The following is a 26,013-nucleotide window of genomic DNA, read 5'->3' as shown; positions in this document are numbered from 1 at the left end:
CTGGTTGCCCACCCCATTTCCCATTGCTGCAGTCTAGCACTTATTTACAAGTCTGAAGGCACAACCACACTACTAACTAGTTCACCGATCATTTTCTCTTTGTGGCACTTATAGAGAAAGGAGCAGTGCTGGTTAGGAGCCTCTTAACAGCGTTGTCATACCCTCCCCAAACTACCCATTCTTTGGGAGAAGCCATGGCTGCTCCTTGAGGAAGGGCCATAGCTCAGTGGTTAGAGCATTGGTTTTGCATGCAGAAGGTCCCAGGTTCAATCCCTGGCATCTCTGGATAGGGCTGGGAGAGACTCCTGCTGGAAACCCTGGAGAGCTGATGTCAGTCAGGGCTCATCCACACTTCCCTCTTCCCCTGCTGCTTTCCCCCGGGAAATGCCATTCTTTAGCGCTCAATCGGAACAAATGGCAATCAGGTTTTACAGCTAAAGAGCAGGATTTCCCTGGGAAAGGAGCAGGACAAGGGGGAAACTGCTCAGATCTGTGCTTTCTAGGCAAGGAACAAGCAGAAGTGTGGATGAGCCCTTACTGTGTTTCTGTGTTAAACCCTATCTGTGCCACAAGCCTAAGAGTGTGCCTGGGCTTCCAGGAAGTGGAGCCTGGCACCAACCCACCCTCATTCCCTGCCCTAAACATTGCCTACCTCATAGCTGACAGGCATGACTATCTGATGGAAGGCAGCCAGGTACTCAGGGTCCCCCATGCGGGGACAGTTCCAAGGCACGTTAAGGGTGAAGCCCGCCCCAGGCCCCAGGCCCACACGATCATAGTCTGCATCCTCAGAGGTGGGGAAGAAAGTTCCATTGTCATAGCGATGGAGGGAGACATACAGGACACTAATTTGGAAGAAGGGGAAGCAATCAGAGAAAGGGGACATTGCAGCTTCACTCCCCCCCCCCAATCACAAATCAGGATGCCTAGGAATTGCACAGCCACAGCTGGATGATCAAGGGCAGAACAGGAGTGCAAATTGTTCCTGATCCCACCACTGAGCTTAGCCTCAAAGGGGCTTACACACCTTCCATCTCTTTTCTTGTGGCCTCTGTCACCTTGCACAGATGACTTGTGCCCTTTCCCTTGCTACTCTGGTCTATTGACCATAACAAAATAAATCTACATACACTTCCAACCAGAAGTTTCAAAGTTTGTTCAAAAGACAAAACTCTGTTCAGCAGGAAGAAAAGCACACAGGCTATTCTTCCCTGTTGTTGCTTGTTTAAAACTTTTATTTATGATGTTACTTGATGCCTCTGTTTTTAACACTGCCTTGCATGTTGTTGTTTTTTAAAACGGAAGGCAGGATTTAAAACATTTTAATTAATAAGTAAATGGTCCTGTGATCCATATGGCCTATTCCAGCTATATATAAGGTGGATGAGTTTCTTGATGCAGAGTATTAAGACTTTTTGCCCCAGTTCACAGCCTCCACCGAAAAGGAATTAGAACTACCCATCTCAAGTCAGAAATCCCCACCACCAGACCTGCATCTGCAACCTTGGAAGAGATTTAGTGCCAGAGTTTCTTGGAACAGGGGAGAGGGAAACAAAATACGTTACCTGGGATCATCTTCAAATATGTGCTGTGTCCCATTGCCATGGTGAACATCCCAGTCTAGTATCATCACCCTGAGGAAAAGAACCAGAATTGGACAAGCAGCTACATCTATGCTAGAAACGGAGTTGCAAATTAAGCCGCCACGCCGCCAGCACTACAATTCCCAGGACTCCTGGCGCAGGACAAATAACAACAGCTAAACCTGCTGAAGTTTGTAGAACAAGGTGTGCTCTGTGGGGCTGTGCAGATAGACTGATGGAGCGAATCTGGAACTGTCCTCAGGTGCTTCTCTACATCCCTGACCTCATCACCAGCAAGCCCCGCCCCCTCTCAGCACACAACAGCAATGCTGCTGTCAAGTGGCTATTCCTCTCTGGGTGCTCTGTGTCTCTTGGGGGTTAGCCAGGCGCCACTGTACCTCATAGGTCGTCCAGCAAGGCGCTGTGCGTATCGTGCTGCCAAGGCCACAGAGTTGAAGAAGCAGAAGCCACAGGCGGTGTCTGATTCAGCATGGTGCCCAGGGGGCCGGACAATGGCCACAGCATTTTGGACCTGATGCCCCAAAGGAGGAAAAATTGGATCAGTACCACAGTGTCAGGGCTGGAGTCAGGCATAGTTCAGCAACAAAACAATATTTCAATGTATTGTTGGTATTTAACTCATGGCAAATTAGCTAAGATGTACAAATCAAAGCCTAAAATATGCAGGAAATGTAAAGAAAAAGAGGGTACTTTTTATCATATGTGGCAGCCCCCAGACTTCTGGGGAATGATATATAATGAACTGAAGAAAATGTTCCCTTTACTCAAAGTAAAGGGATGACTGGAAGTCAATCTTTATTTTAGGGGGGGAGGGAGGGATGGATAGTGGGTCAAGGTATATCTTTTCGTGTTAGTTTTGTAAATGAGTATCATTTATGCCTTTAAGGCTGATTTGTGTTAAGCTATGAGTTTCATATGATTTAAGCATTTATCTATCGGTGATTTCTTTATGTTCTTTTTATGTTTATATCTATATGTTTATATCTTTTTATGTTTATATCTATATGTTTAAGGATCGGGGTTTATATATATATATATAGTTTTTTTTGTATGAGTGTTAGGTTGATTTAATTTAGTTATATATCTGATTTAAGTTTGATTTAATTTGTATTTGATTTATTATTTGCTGTTAGTATTGGTTTGTTTGTCTGTGTTATTTTTTATGTATGTTTTGAAAAAAACGAAATAAAGCTTATTTTTTAAAAAAAGAACTGAAGAAAATGTTTAAAATAACTTTTCCTAAGAAACCAGAAGCCTTTCTTTTAGGTATTATAGGACCAGAGATCCCAAAGGACCAGACAAAACTATTTATGTACGCGACCACAGCTGTGCGGACTCTCTTAGCTCAGAAATGGAAAGATGGTATAACTCAGACCAAAGAAGAATGGCAGACAAAACTGATGAACTATGCAAAGAGGGCAAAACTTACAGGAAGAATTAGAAACCACGAGGAGGATGTCTTTTGGGGAAAGTTTATAATTTATAATGGGGAAAGTTTATAATTTATTTGAAAAGCTATTGTAAACAATTACATACACTGGTAGGATTGACAGAAAACTTATAGAAAAAAAGTGAACTATGGATTGACAAAGGATTTATAAAAATAGAGTTATGATAGAGATGCAAAGGGGGAAATCGTTACGTTAAGATCTACAATTGGGGGAGGGAAATCAGAAGGGATTATATGCTTATGTAAAATTGAAAATGCAAAAAAAAATTATTAAAAAAAATACATCAATTAAAAAGTTAATTCTTTATTGAAGGAAACAAACCACAGCTCCAGCCTAGTGGTCTCAGCAACTCTTTCTAGGAGGTCTTGACCTGATGAAGCAGTTGCGAAGACTGAAGGTCCTTGCCTTCCCAGTGCCCACTAGGACTCCTCCTCTCCAGGGTCTTTCCCTGAGTCCCCCACCACTCAGTCCTGCTTCCAGGCTTCCAGGATGGTCTGCACCTGGAGCAAGATGCCTGGCCACCCCCTGCTCCACTAGGCTGCCAGCACTCACCTGCCCAGAGAGCACGGCCTCTACTGCACTGAACGCAGAACCAGCCGCCAGCCGAGCGCACTCATAGGAACTGGCGCAGATGAAGATGGAATTGTACTGGTCGCCCTGGCGATGCAGGTCGCGGGGCTTCATGGCCGCCGTCGACTTCACCGTCTCCACATAGGCCGGGCTGCAGAGAGGAGACGCAAGACAGAGTCGGCCCCCCTCTCACGGGAAGAGGGAGGGGATATATAGAGCCTCAGAGGTTACTAGCCCACCCTTTCCGGGACACCCACCCTAACCCACTCCCAGAAGCTGCAAAGGCTCTTGCAATCTGGGGACGCATCTCCACCTGTGGCACATCCGCAACTCCTCTTCAGAGGCAAGCCGGGCCGGGAGCCGGCAGCACCTTTCCGTCAGGCGGAGCTCCCCGTGGCGCTGGAAGATCCGGGAGACTCTCTGAGGCAGCTCTGGATGCTGGCTATGGAAGAGAGGGAGCGCTAAGGGAGGGCAGGGCGATGAGACTCGGGGGTGTGGGAACCTGCCCCCCAACCTTCATGGGAGAGATGGCGAGGACTTCACTTGCCCACTTTTTAGGGATCAGCTATGTCATTTCCCCCCTTCCCCCCCATCCACAAATAGCCACCTTGGGGGGGGGGAATATAGATTGAGTCCCCATTCATCCCTACACTGTGGTCCTGATCTGGAAGAGCCACCTCCCCACATCCTTATTTGCATACATAGGAAAAAGGCTCTTGGGGGAGTGAATGGGAGTTTCCCCCCACAACAGGAGCTTTCTTTTCTGGGCGACTGCTGCTGCAGCTGCAATCTTGGCAGCAACCCTGTTAGAATTATCATTTTCCAATATTGCATGGACATAGAAAGGGTGTGTGTGTGTGTGGGATGCTCCTGCTGAGAGGACAGTAGTTAACCCTTTCCAGAGCCAACCATTGCAACTGTATTGGGGCTTGGGGGGGGGAGGAAACCAGGGGTCAGCAACCTTTTTCAGCCGTGGGCCAGTCCACCATCCCTCAGATTGTGTGGTGGGCCGGGCTTTATTTTTTTTGGGGGGGGGGAATGAACGAATTTCTATGGCCCACAAATAACCCAGAGATGCATTTTAAATGAAAGCACACATTCTACTCATGTAAAAACACCAAGCAGGCCCCACAAATAACCCAGAGATGCATTTTAAATAAAAGGACACATTCTACTCATGTAAAAACATGCTGATTCCCGGACCATCCGCGGGCCGGATTGAGAAGGCGATTGGGCCGCATCCGGCCCACGGGCCTGAGGTTGCATACCCCTGGGAAAAACTTTCCACTGGCTCTCACAGGAGGCTTTGATCAAGCCTAACTGCAGCACAGGATGGTGGCAGAAGCTCCACAAGCCGCATCTGGCCTTGCATTAAAAGCCGTGCATGGAATTGATCCCTACCTGTCCCACATGTTGTAATGCTCCGTCATCTTCTCATCATAGACCAGCCCAGTGCAGGATGGGGGCCGGGGTAGCATCAGCTCTGCCGCTGACTTGGATAGGATCTCGGTCGCTGGCAAGGGGTGGCCTGGTGGCAAAACTATGCCAGCCGCTCCTCCATTCTCCTGAGGCACATCAGTACCTGAATCATTATGGGGGAAGGCAGGGAAAAGTAGGTGACTGGGGGTTCTTCTGCTTCCTGGAAGGAGCTGCAGCCTGTGGGGCTAAGAAGACAGGCTGGCCCAGGATATCTTATTGATTGAGGCAGAGCCGCCAAGGGCACCAAGAGCCACACGCAGCATGTACCACCATATGGGCTAATGCCCCCCCCCACTTCCTGGCAATAATAAAACAAATTAAAGAGCTGCCTTTTCATGGCACCCCAAATCAAGCTGTCTGAGGCAGAACCAGCCCTGGCAGGAAGCGAGCAGAACCAAAGAGGACCAGGTTTGCTCCTTGCTGCTTGAGAAAGAGGGCAAAACAGAGGTAGAGGCTGCAGAACTCACTGGTTCTCCGGAGGTTCTTCCAGTACTTGCTGTGAACTGCAAGGGTCTGGGAAATGGAGCAGAGGGCACTGTTGGGAGGGAAAAGCGAAGGTGGCCATCAGGAAACACTCAGGTACAAGGCTTGGGAGGGGGCCCAATGCACCCTCTCTCTTACCTGGTACATGGGGTAAGAGGAGACTCCAGCAGAGGACAGGGGTCTCCTAAAAGAGCCTTGAGGACTGCGCAGGTTCCCTCTGCCAGGGACTGGAGGTTATAGCCACCCTGAAGAGGAGGAGGAAAGGGAGAAGATAAGATGGCCACAATCCCTTCACTGGGAGAGCAGCTAGATCTGTACTGGAGCCACTCTCCTTCGCCCAGGGACTAGATGAAAAGTGTACATTGCTCACCTCCAGAGACAGAACCAGCTTGCCTCCAGACAGCGGCATCAGCAGATGTGTCAGGTGAGCAAAACATGCTGGCATGGCTGACATCTCCCCCTACGGATGCAAAAAAGTGGGGGATTTTGCTCTCATATCTTACTTTTGGGGTACAGGCAAGGCACAAATGGCTGACTGGGTGGGGAGTGGATTCTACTAGAGGAGATTAAAAAAAAACCAGAAAAAATATGAGGGTCAGGTGAGTTAGTTGCCTCCACTGCAGCCTGCTGTGAAGTCCTTTAGAGGGCCTCCAGCAGCTCCATGTGCTAGACATACAGGACTAATTAATATATTGTGTTTTAGGCCCCATAAAAGCAACCTAACCAACGTGCCCTCCAGATGTTCTAGGAGTCCAACTCCAATCAGGTTTAGCCAGCATGCCTGATAGTCAGGGATAACAGAAGCTGGAGTCCAGCATCACCTGGGGGGAGCCAAGCTGGAGACAACTGCTAGAAGGGATGGAGGACCCCTCTGCCTCCTAGTCAGATGGAAGTGCCACCATATTGTCTACCTAGAGCTCAAGCATGCCCCAGATCTAGATAAGCAACACAGAAGCAGCATAGGATTTGCAGAATGAGAGGTGGGGAGAAGATTCCTTCCCTCCCTCTTCCTGCCCCTGCAATCCTTCACCCAATCACTTTCACCAACATGGAAGAACATGAGCAGGCCCAACACACACACACACACACACACACACACACACACACACACACACACCATTTGTGGCTTGAATGAAAAGCTGACTCTGGGAGAGCAATCTGCTCCTTCCCACCTGGTGCCAGTAGCTCTTCACTCAAGCTGCTGCCACCACTGAAGCTGGAACCAAAAGGGGGAGAACGGGGCTTGCAGCCTGGCCTCATCTTGTCACTAATGTTCACAAAGTGCAAAGTGGCCAGAGAATCACTTCATTTCCTGTTCTCTCTTTCACGTCTTCAAGACAGGAGACAAGAAGCCTTGGCTATCAGCTGGACTGGGGGATTTAGGACAGCAGGGCAGAAAGAATCACAGCTACGTTGAGCCGATGCGGTGGAGAAGACAGTCTGTCCAGCATAGCAGATTTGTTCCCTGCAACGTGCAGCACATTCTAAGCCAAAAAGTTCCTTCTTAGAGGGCCAATGTGTGGCCCAACAGACTGCATGGAAAATGTAAGCCCAGGACACACTCCTAAATCCTCTTTGGGGTAATAGGTGTTCTGCAAGAAATTTATGTAGAATGGTTCCCTTCAGACAGAAGCCTGAAAACTGCTGAGGGGGGAGGGCTGTTCTGTAGAGTTTGCGAAAGACATTTTCATACCTTGGGGTCACCAATTACAGAGTCAAAACCAGCAGCAACCAGGACCAACTGGGGCTGAAACTGCAAGAAACAAACAACCCAAAAGGAAACGGGTAAGCCAAAGATCTCACTTGATCTCCCATTAACCAAACAATTCTACTTCCCAATCCTTACCTCCAAGGCCACAGGCAGCAGGATATGCAAAAAGGCAGAGAGGTAGTCAGCATCCCGCATTCCTATCTGGAGGGACAGACAGAGCACATTAAAACTCTTGAAGGAGATCCCTAATCCATAAGCAACTCATTGAAACACAGGCACACTAAAAACCTTGTCTTAGAGCAGCCACTATTGAGTTGGGGCAAGTAGCAATGAGACACGCAGGTAAATCACTCTACAGGTAAAGGGCACCCCACCCACTAGCATTTCCTACCTGATTCCAGGGCAGGTTGATGTTGTAGCCCTCTCCCCGACCTCTGCCCACAGCATGGCTGTCAGAGTCTAAAAGGTGGGGCCAGAAGCTGCCCCCTTCATAGCGATGGATGGAGAAATAGAGGATGCTATGAACAGAAACCATGGTAGATACAGCAGTGAGGAGAAATATTGCCCATCAGCCCAAGCTCCAGCACTCTTAGCCCAGTTGGGCTACAAGCCTTCCAGCCTGCAGCCCATATTTAACTAGACCGCCCCTTCTGTTGCAAACTGATACCCTCTGATCCCTTTTATTCTGCACCTGGGATTGTCCTCAAAGAGGTACTGGGTGCCTTGTCCATGATGCACATCCCAGTCAACAATAAGCACCCTAGAAGGGAAAGAAACATGAAGGGTCACCAATAATAAAAAGAGAACTACACAGAGCTCAGCTTTCTGAAAAAAGAAAAGTTACCATCAATGCTCACTGTCAATGACATCCCTCCAATGAGCCCTAGCTATTGTAGACCTGCAAAATTTGGGATAAGACGCCACCAGTATGCTGGTGAAACCCAGCTCCATTTCTCTGTAATTATTAGCATTTTTATTTATAGTATTCAGGCAACTCCTAATTACTGCAATGCTGCTTTTAACAGCCCTGCAGGCCAATATTATTCTATAATTCTACACTCCCTTTCTGCACAAGTACAAGGCGAGTGGCTGCTGTATTTTCTACAAAGCAGCTACAACTTGCCATCAAGAGCAGCCATGTTTCTTTGTAAAAAGGGAGGCAAAGATCTACCGCTGAAAAAGTCTGGAAAGGGGACATTAGAAGACTCCTTTTTGGTAGATTAATTGCCTTGATCCTTGCTCAACAGAGAACCAAATTCCTGGATGGCTCTCCTGTGAGAAAGACTTGAGCATATATGCTCTAAAAATGAAGGATTTCATTTAGGAGGCACCTCCAACGTGGCTCCATGATACTCACCGCTCCACTCCCAATTTTTGCCGCGCATATTGGGCTGCGATGCCTACGTTGTTGAACATGCAGTAGCCATCCATCTTGTCATGTTGAGCGTGGTGTCCAGGTGGCCTGAAACCAAAAATATAACATTGACTAAACCCAGAACGAGAATGTCACATGGATTCCAGAGAGTGTCCAGCCTTATACTTTGGTGGGCCTCCAGGGGATGTCCCCAAAACATGTGTTGGAAACATCATCACATGCCTTCTCCCATAAGATGAACTGTCTTGTGAGAAAGCTAGCCTGCTCCCTAAAATGTCACTGGTAATTATTTCACTATTAATATACTTCTTCTTAACTGTATTTCAGTTCAACAATTACTTTGATAAAATACATATTTTGTTATGTGCAAATGGTCGATAAATTACTACAGTACTTGGCATATATTCAACACAAAAAAACAGTGACAATTTGTTGCTGACAAAGGACAGCTGGACATATAAAGGGCCCCGTTACCTTCAGTAGCTTAGGGCCTCGTCAAACCTAAATCTGGCCCTCTGTGTGTGTGTGCATGTGCATCTTCCTTCCTTACCATTTCTCCCCTACTTTTACCAGTACCAGGCTCCAAGTTTTTTGTTTTTTGTTTTCAGTGAAAATGGCCTGGGGATTGAGGCGAGGGTTAAGCACCCACATACTCAGCAACACTCCTCCACTGCATATTAAAGCAGGTAGCAAACAAAACACTAGCTCTGGCTTTGTTTTTTTTAAATCAGGGACAGCCATTGTGGTGCCCGCCAGAAGTTCTTGGACTCCAACTCCCATCTGCCCCAGCGAGAGCGGCCAATAATCTCCTCCACTGGGGAAGCAGACCCATTGCCTGCTCTCGTGCTTTCTCTATCGGAGGAACCAGCATAAAATAAGGGACTAAACTAAGTGCCCTCTGCGCCATCATGTAACTGATTAACTCCGCCACACTTTCAAATACTGCAGGCCTCTCGCCCGACTTGCACTGGGAGCTGGGCAGGAAGGAGCTGATGTTTCATTTGCAAGTGACCTGCCTAGTGGAGCAAGTGGAGCAAGTGCGAGGGGTGAGCCATTTGAGGACCCCCTCCTCCTTGCAGCAAAACTGACACCCAGCAACCTATAGTGGGCATGATGCTGCGTATTCTGGTCTAGTTTCTGCCTGAGCATGGGACAGGCACGCTCAACATTGTGGGGGCCTGGTGTGTATGTGTGATGTCACACGGTGGGAGGAGGCCCAATGGGGGCTGCCATGCCCTCCAAAAAGCCTAACAGGGCATAGTCACAGCTGTGGAAGGGCCTGACGGGGCCTGACCAGCTGCGGAATATTGAGGGGGCCCAGACCCCTCTGTGAAATGGGGGGGGGGGTGCGCTTTGGTGCTCATGGCCCTGCATAGATGGCACACCTGACCTGGGAGGTTCTCTTAAATATCAGCTTAAATCTGTTTTCCTGGTTTCTGTTTTTTTGCATACAGAGAAACCTTCCGCCTGGCTTGTAGTGGAGAGAGAGAGAGAGAGAGAGAGAGAGAGAGAGAGAGAGAGAGAGAGAGAGAGAGAGAGAGAGAGAGAGGAAGGAAGGAAGGAAGGAAGGAAGGAAGGAAGGAAGGACACACCAAAGAGAAGCACATGTATCCTTTGCGCATAACACACTGGGAGAATTCATGTCTTCCTACACTTCCGAGGGAACCTGTAAAATTCAGGAGCCAAGTGTGCTCTTGATGGAACTCCAGGACTACATTTAAGCACAACTCCCCCCCCCAATCAAACAACAACAAGTCTCCTTGTTTCTGCCATACCTGACCAGAGCCAGGCCGTTACGCAGCTTCCCAGCCAGCACCTTCTCCACAAGTTGCAGGACAGAACCAGCAGCAAGGCAGGCACAGTGGTAGGAATTCTGGGGTAGGGGAAAGAGAGCCAGGTTAACAGACGCTATACCCTGCATCCCATAAACAGGCTACCCACCCAAGAGCTTAAGGGTCCTCTTGTCGCCTATAGATTTTCACTATACTGTACATCCTCAAGGGATTGTCTCAGGCTCCATAGACACAGTGTACATTTAAAGCAATCCCTTCACCCACCCAAAGAATCCTGGGAAATGTAGTTCATTCCTCACAGAGCTGCAAATCCCATCACTCTTAACAAACTACAGTTCCCAGGATTCTTTTTTTTTGGGGGGTGCGCTAAATGCACTTTAAATATATGGTATATATGCAGTCTCAAACTGCAGGCAAATACAGTATGAAGGAGGGGAGAGGGATGCCCTTGCAAAGGAGTGATTTAATTCAACAGAAGTTTCCAGAGCCACAGCAGAGGTGTCAACTGCTCTGGGTCAGGAAACAGCAACTCTAACCAAAAGAGCTAGAAACTTGCTTTTCTTTTTATTTATTTTTTTAAAAGCTCAGATGACTAGATTGTTGTTCAGATACCAAGTACCATGGGGTACGTACAGAGCTTTGTGGATACTCACTGGGTGCAGATAGACAGAATCATATGTGTCCGACAGAGATCTCAGCTCAGCCTCACTCATGGTTTCAGTAGATTTCATCAGGGCCAAGTACTCGGGGCTGTTAAAAATGTGGGATAACCAGCCTCATATAACCATCAAGCTTACGTCAAATTATAATGCATGAATGGGTCAATACCATAGAGAAAGCTATCCTGCCAGGCTCACTTCCCCTTATCTTGGGAGAAAATGGGTCATCAAGCCTATTGTTCAATCTCCAATCTACCTGAGAAGCTCAGTGAATAAAAAGGTTTGAGCTGGGTGCTCCAGCTCAGACTGTATGGCTCCAACAAGTCTCTCTTGAGTTCCAATACCAATAGTTTAGGAACTTTCACCACTTTGGAACTAAGCCAAGCTTTACTGCCTGTGCAACTTTTTCTGAATGCTGAAACACATGAACCTGACCTTTGGAAAGTTTGTAAGGAAACCTTTTTTTTTTTTTAAAAAAAAGGTTTTTATTAAAGATTTTCTTATGTTACAAAACAAACAAATAAACAAGGAAAAGTACATATAGGCCCTTCCAGTGTCTAGTTATGATGTTTCTAGTTGCTGAGAGTGTGACATGTGCATGTCTGTTGTTTTCCTGTTTAATAGAGCTAGTTCTGGAGTTGCTTCTGTAGCATGGTATCTAGCACCACAGAAGCTGGTGCCGATACACCAAGGAACGTCATCTAAATGCTGGAGAGGATGAACCTCCATAGGCACATACCTCTACATGTGATGGGAAATAAACCATTTTTAACTTACCAAACATGTGATCTTTTTCTATGCTAGGGGAAAGAACTTGGAAGGACATATTTTAAAGGTCTAACAGCCTACATTTCCATGTTTTACTTTGCAGCATATTTTGCAATTTTAAGTCTCTGCTGGGGTTCCCCCAACAAAAAGTACTTGCCCCAAATGTGGATCTTGGCACCCAGGAGTTCTCCTTTCTATATACGCATTTTATCTTGAACCAACAAGAAAATGCAACACATATCAGCAGGACCAGGCTTTCCAATGATGCACAATCTCCATATCTCCTCTACAAGTCCATGAACCAGCTCCCTGCCCACACCCACCCTACAGCTCGAACATCTGCTTTTACCTGTGAGCCAAGAGGATTTCCTCCTCAGAAATTTCTTGAGCCTGTAAAGAAAGAGATGAATGGGATAAATATTCTGAAATTCTCATTCCCCAGCTATTATTTATTAGATTTTACCCCGCCCTTTCACCAACCAGCTCAGGGAGGTTTATGTAGCTCAGGCATCACCAAACTTCAGCCCTCCAGATGTTTTGGACTACAATTCCCATCTTCCCCAACCACTGGTCCTGTTAGCTAGGTATCATGGGAGTTGTAGGTCAAAACATCTGGAGGGCCGCAGTTTGGGGATGCTTGATGTAGCTCTTTCCCCTCCTGCTTTTATCCTCACAACAAGGTGGGTTAGGCCAAGAGTGAGTGACTGGCCCAAGGACACCCAGCTGAGCTTCACAGTCGATTGAGTGAACATTAGAACTCAGGTCTCTCCAAGTCTTAGTCTGATACTCTCAATCACTACACCACACTCCCAAGCCTTCTGCCCATCCCTGAGTTCCTCTTTGGCCCCACTTGCTCCTTTTCTCTTCACCTCAACTGGGATGCAACGTTCCAGCAGTCCACATTGCAGCAGTTTGTCTCGTATGGCCACCAGCCGCTCTGGACGCTCTGGGAAACTGGGGAAAGAGGTAACAAAGAGGGTTGTAGGATAAATCAAAAACACATTAAGTTGGAGGAAGGTGGGAGGATCAGGATGCTTTGGGTCAACAAACAAACTAAGGAGTCAGGAAGGATTTGGGTGGAGGGGGTGTTGCAGGGAGATTCTCACCCTGAGAAGAAAGGGAGAAATAACAACAACATCCAACCTGAACAAAATACCTGAACAAAATACACACAGGCACAACTGATACCTCTTGACCCAAGGCAGACTCTGGTAATGTCTGATTAGAGGCAAATTGGTAATCTTTATCAAGATCCCAGCCCTTTAATCTGACAGCAAAACAAGCAGGGTTGGGTAAGGAAAGCCTTATTATCAAGACTTTTAAAACCACCATCATCATAAAGGAAGGAGCACAATGAAAGAAAGAGAGGACAGGAAGGGATATAGGGGAGACTGGAATTAAAGTGGAAGGGAATGAGATATTAGGGTTGCAGGTTATGGATGGCAGTGGGGAGAACAGGTGAGGAGAGTGAACAACAGACTACAATCAGAAGCTACTGCTGAGTAGTCTGAAGTGTGAGACTTTTGAAACTGGAATAGATGTGCAGATGGCGGCAGTTCTCAGAGAATCTGGTAGCCTATGAAGACACATGGCAACTCTGAGCTTTTATGATTAAAACAAGGCAAGTTTCCAGGCTTTATGGTAATGGATAAAAGCTCCTGCTTAAGATATGGGAAACTCAATCCTCAGTGCTTCTCAAACAATTCTCTATTCATTCATTTATTATATTTCAAATATATAGTTTACTGCTCTGTCCCTAACTAGGCTTGATGGCAATAGATTTATAAATAAAAGGAAACCAGCAGCCTTCCAGATGTGGCCAGACTACAGCTCCAATCACCCCTGACCATAGCTGCCAAGTTATCCCTTATTTTAAGGGATTTTCCCTTATGCTGAATAGGCTTCCTCGCGAGAAAAGGGAAAACTTGGCAGCTATGCCCCTGACCACTGGGTCATGCTAGCTGGGGCTGATGGGAATAAAGGACTGTCCACCAGGACAGTGGGAGCCCACCGCCATAACGCAGACATGCGACATCACACACACACAAACCTGCACATAGTGCTTGTGACATCACATGCATGATGCACAATGGGGGGCTCCTCCAAAAATGTAACGTGAAGTTGCATGTCATGCATGCGATGTCCCAAGCACTATATGCAGGCGTGTGTGTGTGACATTGCATGTCTGCATTGCGACAGCCGCCACCAGCTCCTCTTCCTCCTCCTCTCTCCGCAGCCAGCAAGGCACCCTTTCCCACATGGAGGGACTCGGACACAGGAAGAGGATGCCTTGTTTGCTGACTGCAGAGGGTGGAGCTGAACTGCTTCTCTCTTGGATGCAGTGCTGCAGAGGCTGCCTGCCTTTCTCTGGCTTTGCTCATTGACTTTGTGGGTGCCCGGCCCCCATAATGATATTATTGTGGGTGCCCAAGCACCCACGACCACCTGGAGTTGGCTCCTATGCTGTCCATAGAGATTCCCTGCTTGAATGCTCCCATGTGGAAAAGAAGCACATACCCAAAGATTATTATTATTATAAATTGGGGGGAGGAATTACTCCAGGGAGAGTGGCTGAACTCTTCCCGCTGGTACACAAATACTGTATTGTGGGAAGTGGGGAGAGGGTTGCACTTGGAGGGCCATTCAATTATGCAACACACACACACACACACACACACACACACACACACACACACACAAACACATTCTGCTACCTTCAGCCTGAACTGGTACAATCCGAGTGGGTGGTGGGTGGGAAAGGACTGCTTTGTTTCACTGATTCTAGGAAACGGTCTCTCCATTGTGGGAATAGTGTGACAGCCTCTTTGGCATGGCCAAATCTCATGCTACTCCAGTAATATCTATTGGAAGGAACCAGTCTCTTACTTTATCAGAGTTACCTTTCCCGCCTCACATAGATGTGGCTCCCAGAATGCTGTGGCAATTTACGAAACAACCAAAATGATACAGGAGAAAGAATCTGCGTAGGAATCAGGAGATGGGTGCTTGCGGATACTCAAACAAGTATCGTGAAGTGGCCAGCATGGGGCCATGCCAATGCTCTCCTGACAGCACTTACTGGCATGATGCAGGGATAAGGTCAGGGCTGTGCAAGTGTTGAGTGGAAGGCGCCACCTGCGGACCCACAAAGCCTCACCCTCAGGAGGACAACAGTGCAGTACCATCCCACTGCACCAGTTGCACCTGCCAAGTACAAAACCAGATTCTAGATCAGGGATGCAAAACTTGTGGCTTTCCAGGTGTCGCTGGGGCGGGCTCCAACTCGCATCAGCCCCAGTCAATGTGGCCAGTGGAAATGACTGCCCATCAGCATCTGAAGGGCCACAGGTGATAGCCTGATCATTTGAACATGATAGCCATGTTCAAATATATGAAAGGATGTCATATAGAGGAGGGAGAAAGGTTGTTTTCTGCTGCTCCAGAGAAGCGGACACGGAGCAATGGATTCAAACTACAAGAAAGAAGATTCCACTTAAACATTAGAAAGAACTTCTTGACAGTAAGCGCTGTTCGGCAGTGGAATTTGCTACCAAGGAGTGTGGTGGAGTCTCCTTCTTTGGAGGTCTTTAAGCAGAGGCTTGACAGGCATATGTCAAGAATGCTTTGATGGTGTTTCCTGCTCGGCAGGGGGTTGGACTGGATGGCCCTTGTGGTCTCTTCCAACTCTACGATTCTATGATTCTAGGTTCTCTCCCAATCTCTGTTGCTTTGGATTGCAGCCTAAATGATGAAATTGCAACTGCTTCTCTCCAAGTGTGAGAAACACAGACCCTACAGAGGAAGACTATCATGAGATTTGCACTGGAGTGGAGGCCAAGAATGCAGGGGCACCACAATGACTGGATATTAAGGGCAAGAGGGGTAAACCAAGAGGGAGAGGGAGAATAGTGGAGAGTGTGTGGTGGAACTGTGTTCAGACTACACTGGAAGTGTGAGTCAAATGGGATGAAATAATAATAATAATAAAAACAGCATGGATGTACAGGCAGCACAAAGGAGGATAAGTTCAGGATTATATATTTACCCACATCCAAACCAAGGGTACTTTTCCCCCCCTGCTGGGAAAAAAATAATCAATGGTTTTGGAATTAGGAAACATACATTAGATTTCCAAACTGCTTGCTGCAGAGTGTATAATGGGGGAAACATAGTCTAGCAGGACCTAAGGGTAACATTATCCACATATATCTTAGTATGTGTTTTCAAACCAACAAACTTTCCCCCCCATTCTCTTTCAAGGCATTCAAACATCAGTAGAAATAATCATAAGAAGGTTGACACCAAGTTAGCAAGGTTACCTAAAAGCTGCAATGGGCGCCCGGGGGGGGGGGGCGTGCTTTGGAAGTGCAGTCATGCGCACAGTTTTTGGTCTGGCATACATTGTCCTCCCAGGATTGAATTTGGGGGAGGAAGCGGAGGGAGGAGAAACCTGCTACACCAGTTTGCAGCAGGAACAAGCACCACAAGGGGCTCATTAGCTGGTATTGGGGGCATCATCAATCCCCTTTCCCGATATTCCTGGAGTTGATATTCTCTACTGACCCACCTCCAATTATGATGCCAAATAAGTTTTCAAAAGCACAGCATACAAGCATCATTTTAAATAATAAAAAGGCAGATAGCCCTCTTATGTTGAGAATCAAAACGGAAGACTAACAGTGCTATCCTAGACATGTCTACTCAGAAATAAGCCACATCAGCTTCAGTGGGTCTCTCTCCCAGGTAAGTTTGTATGGGATTGTGGCCCAAGTCAATGTTTGACTTGGAAGCGAGAATGTCTGTCTCCTGAAGTATGAAGTGGGGAAGTGAGATTCACCTTGCAGAATAAAAACACACAGCCCAACTCCTGATTTTAGGCATGCCTATATAATACACCCCATATTGTATTAAGGTTTTAGAGAGTAGGACACTGAAACTGAGGTTAGATGCAAGGAATAACAACATGGTCTGAGGAAAGTGGTTACAGCTGTGACAATTGTTTGGTCTGAAATGGACACTTCAGCATTGGTGACATCAGATTTTAGAAGCGATACATCAGTCCATGTACTGATGGGGAACCTGTAGCTGGGGAACCTGTAGCCCTCCAGGTGTTGTTGGACTACAACTCCCATCATCCCTGACCACTGGCCATGCTAGCTGAGCTAATGGGAGGTGGGGGCCGACACAGGTTCCCTGGTGTCATATATATATGGGGGGTGTATGAGCATTTATAATAATCGGTCATAAGAAGTGGCCAAATTCATTACTTTTTGCCCTATGGTTTATGTCTGAAATGGGCTCCAATTTCAAATGGAGACTCTCTTTGGATTTGGACATAGCCATAAAGACTTGTTTGATATAAAAGAAAATTATGACAATTTCCTGCAATTTAGGGTCAGGATCAGCTCCCATCTTAATCATGTAGGTTCACACAGCATGATGGTCTATTAGAGTCCAACGGGATGGTGCCCTGATCGATCAGATCAACGTCCAACGCTCAGTTTCAGACAGTAACCAATAAACGGCCTGCAAATGGGGCAGGAAGGCAGGAGTCTTCTAACATTCAGCTTATGAACATAAGGAGAGTTTGTTGGATCAAGCCACTGGGCCATCTAGTTCAGCATCCTGTTCTCAGGGTGGCCAGTCAGGCACCTATGAGAAGCTCGCAAGCAGAACCTAAGCACAACAGCACTCTCCCCTCCTGTGGCTTTCAGCAATTGGTATTTGGAAGCATCCTGCCTTCAGGTGTGGAACCAAAGTATAGTAGCCTCCTTGTATGGCCCTGGGTTCTAGTTTCATGAGAGGGAAGAAGCCCTGAAATCTAAGCCACTTTAAGTTTTCTGGGTGCACTCAAGTTATCAAAACAAAGACTTGAAAACCACGCTTTCACTCCTAAATACCTTTCATCCCATGTGCAGTGAAACTGTGTCATCCGTTCATCCCAAACCAGGCCGGTCCCTACTGGTGTAGCACATTCTGTGGTGAGATCCTAGTTGGAAGGCACAATATTGAACAGTGCTGTAAGTAAAGTGTGTGGGGAGTCTCTTTTAACCCCCAACTGCACGCATATACAGTGGTGCCTCGCTAGACGAATTTAATTCGTTCCACGGGTCTTTCCTTATGACGAAAAATTCGTCTAGTGAATCCCATAGGAATGCATTGAATTTTTTTTTGAATTTTGTATGCCCATAGGAACGCATTAATTGAATTTCAATGCATTCCTATGGGAAACCGCGATTCGCTAGACAAATTTTTCATAAAACGAATTCGTCTAGCGAGGCAACCTCCGCTAGAAAAAACCTTTCGTTAAGCGGAAATTTCGTTAAGCAGGGTATTCGTTAAGCGAGGCACCACTGTAGCACCACTCCCATCCATCACAATCATGCTTTTCACTTAAAAAGAGATCAGGTAACATCTTAGATACCAAAAGCTATATTTTTCTAAGGTGGCCAGTCCTTCAGCAGCTAACATTGCAGCCCCCTGGAAAAAGAGCAGAGCAGTCTGGTTAACATCCTGAAGAGGAATGCTTTACCCAGCAACGTTTTGATACAGGACTCACTCGTTACACAATATAGGAAGGTACTTCTGTGCGTGTACAGGGCACCTTCTCAATAGCACTGGGCAAAAGCATTCTGCCCCCAAGGGCTTAAGAGAACAAATGAGGGCATATTTCCAGAACAAAGACCAAACATCAGTTCACTTTCCGCAGCAAGAGTGCCATCTTCCAAGGTCCCTCTGGCCACACGGGCACATGCATGTGTACACACTCCACGCAAACACTCCCCAACAGCCAATGCTGCTTCCCCAGCACCAAAGCTCATGTTTCCAAGTGCTCAACTTACCAATCGCTGCATGCTTGAGAGCAGATCCTCCGCATCTTTGTTCAACCGCTTGGCCCGCCCTTTCCGTTTGGCGTCTGGCAACCCTCCCTTCTTCTTAGCCTTCCTCTGGAGAAGCCAAGAGGTAGCGCAGGGTGTCAACAGAGGCAGCAAGCCTCTCCTCGCTTTCACAAAGCAGAAAGGGTACAGTTTCTTTTCTTACCCAACCCTGACTTACAAAACTGGACTCTAGGCATTGCCTCCCATCTCCCACCACCCCAATAAGGGGCTCCTTTACCGTGGGTGCGCGAGTCTCCAAAGACGACACAGAAGAGGGTTCCAATATTTGGGCATCTCCAACATCAGAAGCCATCGTGGGAGCAACAGATGCCCCCTATTCCAGCCCTGTGGAAGGGAAAGGAAGAAACACTCATGTTACAAAGAGAACCTGGAGCTCACATGAGCACCCATCCATTGCAGCCAACACCCCAGATCCAAACACCAGATTCCCCTCAAACAGCCAGCCATGGCATGCATATGATGAAGTGGACTGTAGTTTATAAAACACTTATGCCATAACAAAGGTGTTAAGTCTTTAAGATCGCCACAAGATTCTTTTCTGTTCTTACTGACAAAAGACATCACTTGTGAGGAAAGTACCCCCACCCCTTGAAATAACCCCACCCACTAATGTTAGGATTGTCATGGAACCAGAGGCCCATGGAAAGGGAAAACCATCTGCCAAGGAATTGGCCTGCCAGGTCCTATTATCTAGGGCAGGCATCCCCAAACTGCGGCCCTCCAGATGTTTTGGCCTACAACTCCCATGATCCCTAGCTAACAGGACCAGTGGTCAGGGATAGTGGGAATTGTAGTCCAAAATATCTGAAGGACCGAAGTTTGGGGATGCCTGATCTAGGGCCTGTTTAATAGAGCTTATTAAGATAAGTGTCAGACTAGGGAATGCCTGTAAAGTAATAAAGAAAATAATGTAATAGGGCTCATTGGACAGACCCATAGAGCAAATAAGAGGCTAGCTAATGGGGGAGACTCAAGAGGGGGAAATGAAACAATATTGGCAGGCAATTAGCAAGAGGGGAAGCGCACCAACAACTATCTTACTAAGATCTGAGAGCAGGGTTGCTTAAACGGAGAATTCATTATCATTTTAAAATGTATACTCTGCTTAAAGCACAGGCCCTGAGGCTCTTGATGCAGCTTAGAACAAGAAACACTAATAAAAACCATTAAAAAACTCTTCTAACATACACCCCCCAAAGTCAACTGATCAATAAAGCAACAGGAAATTAAAACTAACTTTATCACCTCCAGGATTCTAGAAGCTTTCCTAAAGGTCTTCATAAGCCTTCTGAAAGTTAATTAAATTCCAGAAATGCAGCCACAGCAGATAAGACCCTGCATAATCAGCACGGCAGGTGAATGCTAGATTAGAGGTCCTCGCCTTGACATGCTAACTTTGGAGGGACTGTTATTGGATTGCACAGCAGAGAATTCAAGTCACATCATATAAGCCAGAATCAGTTTTAAGCTCCAATCCTATACTGTGGACGTTCGGGTTGCGAATGTGATCCATGCGGGAGGCATGTTCACAACCCACAGCGTTCGCAACCCGCAACCCGCATCTGCGCGGATTGCGATTTGGCACTTCTGCGCATGCGCACGTACCAAATCCCAGAAGTACCGTAACCCATTCAAGTACTTGCGGGTTCGGCGCGAAGCGCAACCCGAAAAGACACAACCTGAAGCGGCTGTAACCTGAGGTATGACTGTACACCAGAGCTTTCCAAACTGTGTGTCACAACACATTAGTGTGTCGGCTGCTGTATGTAGGTGTGTCTAGCAAACACTCTTATAAGGGGTTAGTTTAACCTCCAGTTTGCTAGTAAAACTGAATTACTGTGTCATGAAATAATGCGTGTCTAAAATGTGTGTCACCAACATGAAAAGTTTGAAAAGCTCTGCTATACACACTTACCTGGGAATAACTTCACTGGAAACAATGAAGGTTATTTATAAGTAGGCCTCTATCGGCTTGTACTTTTAGTTCTTCATCTGCTGTTTGTCAAGACTAGGCCTGGATGGACTTCTTGGTGACAAAGGCACACAATGCCTCACCTTTACAGATGAGGAGAAGGAATCGACAGAAACCAAATTGCTGGCATTCAAGTGACAAAGTACAGTGGAACCTTGGAAGCCGAACACCTGTAAACTGAACATTTCGGCTCCTGAATGAATAGCCGAACGTTTGGCGCAGCTTCCGCAGCTTCCAATTGGCTGCAGGACGCTCCTGCAGCCAATTGGAAGCCACGCCTTGGAAGCCAAATGTTTTGGAAGCCAAACTGGCTTCCAGAACGGATTCCATTCAGTGTCCAAGGTATGACTGTAATAATTTCTCAGCAGCCATTCCAAAAGGCTCCCTTCCTACAGAGGTTCACCCAAGCCTTCCTAGTGCTGGCAGGATGAGGCACAGAGTTTATCTACTAAAGTCAATCAATTACAAAACCCTTGAAGAACCACAACTCCTGTCATCCCTGACCATTGGCCCTGTTGGGTGGGGCTGATGGGAGATGAAGTCCACACTGTCTAGAGAGTCAGGTGTCCCCTGTTCAGCCACCTCAGCTTTTTGTAGCTGGAATGAGCCCTCCCAGACCAGGTGGGAAAGGCCTGCAAGGCAGGGAGCAGGTGTTCTGGGATTCACAGCGAATGGTCTCCAGCTTAAAACATACCATCCCAAGCATCCATAGCTCTGTGGTAGAGCATCTACCTTGCATGCAAAAGGTCCTGGGTTCAATTCCTGCTGTCTCCAGGTAGGGCAGGCAGAGACTCCTGCCTGAAACCCTGGAGACCCACTGCCTTGTCATTATGGAAAATACTGAGCTAGATAGACCAAAGGTCTGACTCAGAATAAGGCAACTTCCTATGGTCTTATGTACAGAAAGAAGCAGCAAGAAGAGGCAAAAAAGAAATGTTCCGGATAGAGCGCCACCTATTCACAATTACCACAAGGATTGCTGGAAGGTTGAAACTGAGATTGGGGAAAAAAACCCCTTCAAGGATGGCCACTCAATGGCTTTACAGTCTTTGGGTGAGCAGATTTAAAACCCCATTCCTGTCTTTCACACATGCACATCAAAAGGAGAGAGATTCACACATGCTTTACATGTGTAAAGTCTGTTATATCCTTTAAAAAAAAAAAGCAATTGATGCCCTGGTGATGCTACACAGTCTTTCTCCAATTGCCAGACATTTCCTACCCTTTCCCCAAAGACAAAAACATTTCTCTTGGTCTCTATCCTGCCTTTGTCTCTATTGTGTGCTCTTCGCTTGTACGGTACTGTAGGTCTGTTTATGCGACCCTTTCCCTTTCCTCAGTCCAGGCGCTGAACCTAGGCACGCTTGGCATGAGAGTCATCCCCAGAGACATCAACGAGATTTACTTTCTCTCTTTTTAAAAATATGATTTTTATTAAATTTTCTGTTTTACAATTTCAGATAAACATTTTACCTACTCAAGATATCGACTTCCCTCCTTCTCTTTCCATGGTTCATTTAACATATCTTGTTGTTGTTGTTGTTTAGTCGTTTAGTCGTGTCCGACTCTTCGTGACCCCATGGACCATAGCACGCCAGGCACTCCTGTCTTGCACTGCCTCCCGCAGTTTGGTCAAACTCATGTTCGTAGCTTCGAGAACACTGTCCAACCATCTTGTCCTCTGTCGTCCCCTTCTCCTAGTGCCCTCAATCTTTCCCAACATCAGGGTCTTTTCCAAGGATTCTTCTCTTCTCATGAGGTGGCCAAAGTATTGGAGCCTCAGCTTCATGATCTGTCCTTCCAGGGAGCACTCAGGGCTGATTTTCTTAAGAATGGATAGGTTTGATCTTCTAGCAGTCCATGGGACTCTCAAGAGTCTCCTCCAACACCATAATTCAAAAGCATCAATTCTTCGGCGATCAGCCTTCTTTATGGTCCAACTCTCACTTCCATACATCACTACTGGGAAAACCATAGCTTTAACTATACGGACCTTTGTCGGCAAAGTGATGTCTCTGCTTTTTAAGATGCTGTCTAGGTTTGTCATTGCTTTTCTCCCAAGAAGCAGGCGTCTTTTAATTTCGTGACTGCTGTCACCATCTGCAGTGATCAAGGAGCCCAAGAAAGTAAAATCTCTCACTGCCTCCATTTCTTCCCCTTCTATTTGCCAGGAGGTGATGGGACCAGTGGCCATGATCTTGGTTTTTTTGATGTTGAGCTTCAGACCATATTTTGCGCTCTCCTCTTTCACCCTCATTAAAAGGTTCTTTAATTCCTCCTCGCTTTCTGCCATCAAGGTTGTGTCATCTGCATATCTGAGGTTGTTGATATTTCTTCCGGCAATCTTAATTCCGGCTTGGGATTCATCTAGTCCAGCCTTTCGCATGATGAATTCTGCATATAAGTTAAATAAGCAGGGAGACAATATACAACCTTGTCGTACTCCTTTCCCAATTTTGAACCAATCAGTTGTTCCATATCCAGTTCTAACTGTAGCTTCTTGTCCCACATAGAGATTTCTCAGGAGACAGATGAGGTGATCAGGCACTCCCATTTCTTTAAGAACTTGCCATAGTTTGCTGTGGTCGACACAGTCAAAGGCTTTTGCATAGTCAATGAAGCAGAAGTAGACGTTTTTCTGGAACTCTCTAGCTTTCTCCATAATCCAGCGCATGTTTGCTATTTGGTCTCTGGTTCCTCTGCCCTTTCGAAATCCAGCTTGCACTTCTGGGAGTTCTCGGTCCACATACTGCCTAAGCCTGCCTTGTAGAATTTTAAGCATAACCTTGCTAGCGTGTGAAATGAGCGCAATTGTGCGGTAGTTGGAGCATTCTTTGGCACTGCCCTTCTTTGGAATTGGGATGTAGACTGATCTTCTCCAATCCTCTGGCCATTGCTGAGTTTTCCAAACTTGCTGGCATATTGGGTGTAGCACCTTAACATATCTTATATCCCTGCATATGTCACAAAAACTGTACTAATCAGTTTTCCATTGTTACACCCATCAAAACTTATTTACACCGTTGAATTTATCTTAATACTGCAGGCGTTTTCAGCTGTATGCAATTATTTTCCATATATGCAATAAATGTTCTTTAAACGTATGTTCTTCTTGCTCTCTTATTCTAGATGTCAACGGGATTTACTCTCAAGTAGACACGCACAGGGTAGGGCTGTCAAAAGCTTGACCTTGGCCCCTTGACGAATTCCTCCCTCCATCCCTTAACCACACACACCCAAAGCACCCTTTTAGATTTCTAGTCCTGGCGAGAAAGAAATGCAGATTCAGCTACGACAAAGAACGCAGGAGGGTATCCCACCCCCTCACCCCCCCCGCAAGAGGTCGGACTAGATGACCCTCAGGGTCCCTTTCCAACTCTATGATTCTGCGACCCTTACGTAGCGCAACCTCCCTTCTCCTCAGAGTCAAGGGCTGGGGGGGGGAGACGCCCTCCCCACCCCCAGAGCCCCCCCCCCCACAAACACCCAGCACCCACACCCGAGGGGGGCGGGTTCCGTTCACAGGACCAAGAGGGTGGGAAAGGAAAGCGGGGCGTAGCCCGTTGACAGCCATGGGGTGGGCGGTCGCGGGCCGTCAGCGAGGAAGACGGCGGCCCCCGACTACCGTCCCGGCTCATTGTGGGGGGGCGTTGTCCCTTCTCCTCACCTGAAGCTCCCGCTATCCCAGGGCGCGCGCACACCCCTCCGGCTTCCAGGCACTTGGTTCCTCCCCAGGGCGCCGCCGGATGCTGTCACCTGGCGCCGCCCGGGCCCTGAAAGGGAAACCGTTCGCGGCGCGAGGGAAAGAGCTGGGCGGGACCATTCCTCTCGGGCGGGGAGGGGAGCGCGCTGGGAAGTGGGCGGCGCCGCGGAGGAGACGGGCAGAAAGCGGTCAGTAGGGGAAGGAAAGCGAGGGGGCCGGGGACAGAAAGCGAACTTGCCTTTTTGGCTTTGTGTTTATGTACTTTAAGTCTAGATTGGTTTTATTGGGAGAGGGGGCGGCGAGGGGGAAGTTTGGCGATGTTGAATTTATCCCGCGTTTTGACTAAATTGCTCTGGTTTTTGTAGTTTTCGAATTCACGGGCATGTATCTGAAGGCAGCCCTTGATAGGGAAGTTTTCCTAATGTTTCTTAATGTTTTAAAATTTTATATATTAATATAATATAATATAATATAATATAATATAATATAATATTTATTTTATTTTATTCATATGTTGGAAGCTACCCAGAGTGGCTGAGGTAACCCAGTCAGATGGTTGGGGTATAAACAATAACATTTATTTATTTATTTATTTATTTATTCATTCATTCATTCACTCACTCACTCATTCATTGGAGTAGGATAGCCCTATTTTCACCAGAGAAACATTGGAGGGTATGATTTTGCATATTTGCGTTTTTCTAAATCTTCTCTGGTTTTTGAATGTTTTGGCGCAGCTTGTTGTGGGTAAAACACATTTATAGGCTGCTTCCGAAATAAACTCAGGCTGGGTGAACACAGGCAAGCTGACACAGCACAAGAGACACATCCACCTTCTCATGTGCTACGGGAGGTGACAAAAATGGCCCTGGAGCTGTGACAGTTGAATGACAGGCAAGTTTCACATATTATAAAAATAATGCAGGACTTGTGAATTGGAAGGGAGACAGAGTAGGTGGCAAAACCTAAGCTGCAACTGCAAAAGGACAGAGGCCGTATTGAGCTACAATCGTCCATCTGATCAGAAACACGGTGATATATCCTTTTTTGAAATGCATATTTATTTGGTCTCCTCTGTCCCTAACCCCCAGGCTTCTTCATTTTCCAGGCTTCTTCATTTTCCAGATAACTCTGTGTGAGATATGGTACTAGTCCCATTTTGCAGATGAGGAAAACTGAGGTTGTCAGTTTATCATAGCTGAACGCTGCACCAAGCCTAAAATACTTTCCCTTTGAATCACAGCAACCTCAATCCAATTTAAGTTAGGAGTGACCAATGGAATAAAGTAATGGAACAAGTCCGTTCCAACTGACTTGGGCTAGCCAGCATAGTGCCCTCCAGTTGTTAGGGACTCCAGGTCTTATCAGCCCAAACCAGCATGGCCAATAGTCAAGGATGATGGGAGCATTCCCTGCCCCAGTGGCCTGAGCTGCTGACTGCGAGCAGGTGGCAGTGGGCAGGCACCACAGTCAGCTTTGCTTGGGAACCACGCTTGGCTGTCATCCACAGCAGCTGGCTGGGACATTGCCTTGTTCCAGATGCTGG

General features: G+C 46.9%; 1 protein-coding gene across 2 annotated transcripts in view; it reads right to left on the bottom strand.

Annotated features, from left to right (window-relative positions):
• HDAC6 (histone deacetylase 6) overlaps positions 1 to 24,563 on the bottom strand; it is a 36,585-nt gene extending 12,022 nt beyond the window's left edge. The window contains exons 1-22 of one of the 2 annotated variants that reach the window (XM_035141128.2): positions 24,432 to 24,563; positions 19,010 to 19,116; positions 18,736 to 18,840; positions 17,794 to 17,882; positions 12,763 to 12,847; positions 12,243 to 12,283; positions 11,120 to 11,216; positions 10,449 to 10,546; positions 8,656 to 8,760; positions 7,990 to 8,058; positions 7,690 to 7,816; positions 7,434 to 7,499; positions 7,281 to 7,340; positions 5,958 to 6,047; positions 5,726 to 5,832; positions 5,572 to 5,639; positions 5,027 to 5,207; positions 3,939 to 4,067; positions 3,608 to 3,776; positions 1,982 to 2,115; positions 1,566 to 1,634; positions 653 to 845 (exon numbers count right to left, since the gene is read on the bottom strand). In XM_035141128.2, coding sequence (XP_034997019.2) covers positions 653 to 845; positions 1,566 to 1,634; positions 1,982 to 2,115; positions 3,608 to 3,776; positions 3,939 to 4,067; positions 5,027 to 5,207; positions 5,572 to 5,639; positions 5,726 to 5,832; positions 5,958 to 6,047; positions 7,281 to 7,340; positions 7,434 to 7,499; positions 7,690 to 7,816; positions 7,990 to 8,058; positions 8,656 to 8,760; positions 10,449 to 10,546; positions 11,120 to 11,216; positions 12,243 to 12,283; positions 12,763 to 12,847; positions 17,794 to 17,882; positions 18,736 to 18,840; positions 19,010 to 19,084 — 2,157 coding nt within the window. In that variant the 5' untranslated portion in view covers positions 19,085 to 19,116; positions 24,432 to 24,563. Of the gene's footprint in view, positions 1 to 652; positions 846 to 1,565; positions 1,635 to 1,981; positions 2,116 to 3,607; positions 3,777 to 3,938; positions 4,068 to 5,026; positions 5,208 to 5,571; positions 5,640 to 5,725; positions 5,833 to 5,957; positions 6,048 to 7,280; positions 7,341 to 7,433; positions 7,500 to 7,689; positions 7,817 to 7,989; positions 8,059 to 8,655; positions 8,761 to 10,448; positions 10,547 to 11,119; positions 11,217 to 12,242; positions 12,284 to 12,762; positions 12,848 to 17,793; positions 17,883 to 18,735; positions 18,897 to 19,009; positions 19,117 to 24,431 lie in introns of those variants that run through there. The other variant, XM_035141129.2, reaches the window with a different exon arrangement.
• Positions 24,564 to 26,013: the final 1,450 nt, after the last annotated feature.

Source organism: Zootoca vivipara, chromosome 16 (assembly GCF_963506605.1).
Source record: "Zootoca vivipara chromosome 16, rZooViv1.1, whole genome shotgun sequence".
Taxonomy (NCBI): Eukaryota; Metazoa; Chordata; class Lepidosauria; order Squamata; family Lacertidae; genus Zootoca; species Zootoca vivipara.
The sequence above is the reverse complement of the archived record's forward strand: the minus strand, read 5'-3'. Positions and strand labels throughout refer to the sequence as shown.